This window comes from Chaetodon auriga, chromosome 1 (assembly GCF_051107435.1).
Source record: "Chaetodon auriga isolate fChaAug3 chromosome 1, fChaAug3.hap1, whole genome shotgun sequence".
Classification (NCBI taxonomy): domain Eukaryota; kingdom Metazoa; phylum Chordata; class Actinopteri; order Chaetodontiformes; family Chaetodontidae; genus Chaetodon; species Chaetodon auriga.
The window spans coordinates 11,456,022-11,462,021 of NC_135074.1; the positions used below are offsets into that span (position 1 = coordinate 11,456,022).

A 6,000-nucleotide genomic window follows, 5' to 3' on the forward strand; every position below is an offset into this window, starting at 1 on the left:
TGATTGACAGAAACTGCAGGACAGTCGACCCCCCTCTCTGATAGTGTTGGCAACACGCTTCTAAAGGAAAAAGGGAGATTAATAGAGCCTTCAGTACAAAAAGAAAGTTCTTATGTGCAACATCTTCTTTTCTATCCCCCCAGGGAAATGTGGGAGACTTTCCAACAGATGTGTCCTCAGGGCTCTAAATCACAAGATAATTAAAAGGCACTTGACGATCAGAGGGCTGCATTCTAATATTGTGTGGCGCTATTTGTCTAGAACTCCGTTGCATTGATAGAATCCACTCCAAGGTAGAAAAAAAAAAAAAAAATCATTACCTGGTTTTCATCATACCAAGATAGAGGGTCTATTCTGTGAGACGGGTGTCATTTTGTCAGTCAAGCACTGAAATATTCTATCTTTAAAAGGGGCAATAAGCATTATATGACGTTTATAGATTTAGACCAAGGACACCGTCCACGGTTTTCAGCACAGTTTATGGTTACAGCAGCTTTTAAATAGGAAATGTAAAGTCACATTTTGAGGAGCTGGCAGAGCTGTACAGATATCCAACAGAAGCATCCAGTGAGGAGCAGGGCGGGGGGGGGGGGGGCGGTAATCTCACCATCAATTATAATGTTCAACAATCCCATCAACCCCCCACAGATATTTTACGGTCAAGAAATGTAGGCATCATCCTTCTTTAAAAGGCTCCATATGAATCAGGAATTTTGTAGCAAAGCGGGGGTGTAGATGCCACTCACTCGGTTAACTGACCACATCTGCTCACTGGCTTGTTCAGAATCGAAGGAGGCTGTTCAGCTTTGGATCTGGAAATGAGGCTGTAGATTGGATTATGATGCCATTTTTAATCCGTCTTTTTCCCTTGCAAGATATTTCTCCTCCCTTGCTTCTTAGCGTTATACAATACTTGACAAGAGGAGATTTTGCTGAATTCCGGCGCAGTGATGACTATGTGATTTCTTGTGACACTCTAATTTGAGCTTATAGTGGCAAAGCTTTGATGCAGACATGGGAATAAAACTTTTAGTCACAGAGACCCTTCTCTTCTCGAGGCCCATTAAAAGGTCCCACTCATCTCCTTGTGTACTTTAATTACAGTCATCTTGTCCTGTCTCTGATCCTGATTTTGGAGGAAGCATCATGTTTCTCCTTCAGTTCATTAAAAATAAAATAGTAGCTGTAACTCATCTCAGCATGCTGTGTTAACTCACTGACATAACATAGCATTTCTCCATCTCACAGGGAGATGGGTTTCAAATATGACATGAAGCATTTAAATACTGATAAAAAGGTGCCATCCACGTCGACCTCCTTCTGTAATAACTCATTATCCTTTAATCTACATGTGAATTAAGGAGTTTCTTTGTCTTTTTCATGTTGTCTCAGAGAAATGTACAAAAATCTAGCCGAACCGCGGGTTCATTTTTTACCCTCCTGATTGAGTGCCACATCTGTGGTTTTAATTGTAGTGTTGAGTGGTTACGTAATCATAGTGGCGAGTGATTAAATCACAAGCAAACTGCTCTCATATCGCCAAAATGTTTAATTATGGTAATATGAAGTATCCTTCCTCAGACCCCAAACAAGTGGCTGGCTAACCTCATTTTTCGGAGCACTTCTCTCTCAGTGCACGTTCATTTATCTGTTTATTTTAGAACATCTCGCTGAGAAAGTGCAGTGCGGAGCCCCGGTTTCAGCATCTTGCTCAAAGACACTTCAAAACTGATGGCTGGTGCCAAGTCCCTGACCTTTCGGTATCAGGACAGTCTCCCCAAGCCCCAAATCACCCTTCCCCATGACATTTAACACTGTGAGTAAGAGAGCAGGGGGGGTCAGAGGAATCGCAACCAGCTGGGAGCAGCATCACAAAAATGGCAAACTGTCGAATACATGTCTCACTTGCTGATGATGACCTGTCTAAACTGTGTGTGGATGTGGAAATAGGAATCGCTAATCAGCGTGGTGTTTTAGAATAGCTGCAAATAATTCCCAAACAGCATTATGCTTGACATGCCTGAGACAGGTTTGCACCTGTTTACAGGATTTGACTGAGCAGACACTGGCAAAGTACTGCACAGAGACAGACATTGTACCTGAATTGTTAATCACATATCTCCCCTCTTTCTGTTCTCACGTGCAAAGTTGCGCGATTAAGAAATACTTTTTCACGACAATTTAAGACAGCTGATGTATGAGTCAGTCTTAAAAACAAAATTCAGCAGACAACATCCAGTCTAGCCACCACAGTGCTGCTTCTCTCAGGATGAACAGGCCGACAAATGTGTCTGTTTTCTATTCTAGGAAGAGTCTTATTTAGTCTTTTCCACTGACAACCCGGGCCTGTGAGCAACTCACACTGCAACTCACATGTCTCTCAGTCAAGTCAGGTATCTTGTTCATGTGGTAGAAAAACACACTTTTGGTGGAAGTGAGTTTCTTTATCACACACAATTACGCCGTCAGAGCCAATGAAACAGCAGGCAACATTCAATGTCACAGACAAGGAGAAATACAGTATGTGTGACAAGGACAATCTTTCTATAGATCCTTTAACAGCGGCACAAATGTCTCCACGCGGTTTTAATGATACGTAGTAGATGTGAACTAACTGCCAACGCTGACACAGCTCATAATGAAGTCGTTCAAATGAGAGGAAAATGTGAAAAAAAAAAACTAAACAAAGGTTCATTACTCGACTTACAATGAAGAATGAAGAAATCAAATTAGGTTTTTTTTAATGTAATTTGATTTAACTGGACATGTTGAAGGAAGCAAATTCTGTGAGCACTTTTCAATCAAAACCACATCATTGTATGAGGTCCATCCAACAATGCCAAGATCCTATACACTTGTGTGTGCTACAGTGTGTGTAATGTGTAGAGTGTATAGTGTGAGCCAAAGTATTGCTGTTTTGGTGATAAACAACAAGTGTAAACAAACTGCTGACTAGCACTTCTTAGAAATTGGCCACCTGAGATGCTGAAAATGTCCATATACACATAGATAGCTAAACTGCTGCATATCACCATTTGTTTAAAAGCAATGTATCACCATCTTTCTAAAATCCAGAAAGTGAGGATGAAGGACCTTAAATCCAGCCTTGCTTGGCAGTTAAGAGCCTCCATGTGGCCGTGAATCAGATGCATATGGCCAATAACAAAGTCAAGGGCACTAACAACAGAGAGGAATCTGTAGGCCGACACAAGAGTGCTCCTGGATGTTCCCTGTTTAGCTTTGCGGCTGCAGTCTGTCACTAGAGTAGACGATGCTATTAAATGCTGACACCAAATGTGTCGATCATTTCAACATTGACCTAGTGCTATAATCACTGGTATAAATTAATTAAACTCAAATGGCCTTAACTCGTTACTTTCCAAAATACCATGTAAAAAAGGAGGATAAAATAAATATGTAAAGCTTTAACGACAATGTGAAGTGAGGGCCCGATCACTAACCCTCATCAGTGAGAAACCATGGCCCCTGTGCACAAGTTTCCTCAAATCAAGGAGAAGAAACCTCTAAATGGCTTCAATTATGCATCCTATGGATAGCATTTGCACAAGGTAGGTAAATTGGCCTATTTAGCAAAGGTTGAGCTATCTGTGGGTTGTTCCATAACACAACACAGTGTATCTACAGGCCTCGTGAGTAAAATGTACATACCTTGAAACTCGTGAACATAATTCCTCTGCTGACACTGAAAAATCTGATGAATCTATAAACTAAATAGTAAATTGGAAGATCTTTTACAAGACAATACAGGCAATTGATAATAATTTTGGCTTTGGTCAAATGTCATCTTTCAACGCAAAGCAGTGAGATAAGTGATGAAGGTGCTGTCAGGCTGAAGGAAACAATGAATGGGCTGCTCTTGAGCTGATGAATGCCCTCATAAATGATCAACACACACTGAGAAAACATCTGGGCCTGTGCGAGGCATCGACGTGACGCTTCACTCTAAACCTTTTGTTGTTTGCAGAGCTTGAGTATAAGATGTGTAAATTTACCTGAAATCACTGTACGGGTGAATGATCCAAAATCCGGCGGATTTAACCCGCTCTTGTTCCCGTTCAACCGCCTTCTCACTTCCAAACATCCTCAGGGAGAACTTGTTGACCCCTGGTTGAAGCATTGCTCCAAACTGTCTGTGTATGAACCCAGCTTGATATAATCTCTCGTCGTCCGGCAGAATTTGATCAATGCCATCCAACTTTATAAACCCTGACTGCTGGTCTGGGGAATCTTTCTGGCCGCCGCCGCTGGCCCCTTGCGCGCCTTGATCCGGCGGCCCATCACCGATGGCTCCGGGGGGGCTCTCCTCGCTCGGGGTGACATCCCCCTCGGTGATGAGGCGCCTCTCCTCCGCCGAGTCAGAGTCGTGCACATGCCGACTTGTGATGGACGAGAGACTGCCACGAAATCTCCGGCAGTCTCCATTTGAGCTGGTCTTCACCGGTCTCCCTATGTCCGTCTCCATGATCACAGACTCCCCACTTTTGGTCTCCCCGATGCCTTTGCAGCTTCCCCCAGAGGTCGGCGACGGTGACGGTAGAGGCTTCATCCTAATGCTCTTCCTCCGGGTGTCCTTGTCTGCGTCTTCTCCTTCGCCCATTATAGATGCTTTCTGTCCAATGTGCTGTGGCAAACTGTAGAGCCTTTTACGCATGGAGGAGTGCAACCTGTCCATTATGACATTGAGACACAGTGGGGAAAATTCAATGAATCTAGATTGTTAGGCTGTACGAGAGCTAACGATTATTGCCACCAGCCCCGCGCTCCCTATCTGTTTGTGAGAGCGATCAGTCTGGAGCTAATCTGAATCCATGAAAGCCTGCTGCACATGACATGGACCGCCGTGGCTCTACTGAAGCAGATGAGAGATAGTCTTTTTCATAATTAGACTACCTGACAGTTTGCATATGTCCTCACGCACAGCCTGGGCGGTCCGCTTGGCCATTGCGTCCCCGATGTACATCTTTGTGCCGTTCCGACATTGTGCGCAAAAGTGGAAAAAACTGCTTGAAAGTCACCTTAGCGTGACATGTGAGGGACGTGCCGACGGACCGTGATATGGAGACGAGGGAAAGGTCATGCACGACGCAGGATGCGCTTTTCACCAGATGTCTTGCCAGCTGCCATCAAATAACGCGACACAATCATGCAAAATACAGTAGAGCATTCCAGGGACCGCTGACATCACTGATCCATAGTCATGGTGCGTTTTGGCGAATTGTGAATATTCATGATGCTGATCTATTGGGTTGCCATAGGAGCGAGAACTGCAAATAAGCTCAGCCCACCTTGTTTAAAGGGGAATGCTCTTCCCATTCTTAAAACGCTCTCCTGTTCTCTTAAGTTAAGGCTACAGGTAGGCGATGCAAACCCATTGTTCAGCCTTCCAGTGGACACGACTTGGAAGAACCGCCTGTTTGCCATTCCTATTATCAGCCTGATCCACTGCGTAATTTGCGCACACGAATACAGTTGAGGTTTGTTAATAGGCTTGTCTATAATTTGGCAAACGGTGTTTTATAAAACAGGTGAGACTTGTAGGTATGCGACTTATCTCTCACATGCCAATACATAAATAAGTACATACTGGAATTTCATATGATTTGTCCAATTATGGTTTTATAATATAATACATCTTTGTGGTGCCACAACACATTGCCTGTTTTTTTTTTGTTTTTTTTTTCCTGTTTTTACCGATAAACAAATACAAAGCATATTGTCAAGAGAATAACAAATGTATGATCTTATGAGTAACCCCTTTTTGCAACTGTTTGTTCCCTTGCCTTTCCTGCACTGCTTCTAATGGCATGGCTCAAAGTACACAATTCTGTAATAGCAACAGTAATGATGTGTAGCTGCCCCATCATTTCCCACCACGCAATTAATCATTTACCGCATGTATGTGAAAAAGGAAGTACTTTTGTCAGCCTGGATTCTGAGCCTTTATGTCATTTATTCACAATGGCCACACTGCAAATCTAA

At 43.2% G+C, this 6,000-nt stretch overlaps 1 protein-coding gene across 1 annotated transcript in view; it reads right to left on the bottom strand.

Moving 5' to 3' along the window:
• The window catches only part of hcn4 (hyperpolarization activated cyclic nucleotide-gated potassium channel 4), a 67,759-nt gene extending 62,570 nt beyond the window's left edge, over window positions 1–5,189 (bottom strand). Inside the window, exon 1 of the mRNA XM_076752619.1 lies at window positions 4,014–5,189. Coding sequence (XP_076608734.1) covers window positions 4,014–4,693 — 680 coding nt within the window. The 5' untranslated portion in view covers window positions 4,694–5,189. The remainder of the gene's footprint in view (window positions 1–4,013) is intronic.
• Window positions 5,190–6,000: the final 811 nt, after the last annotated feature.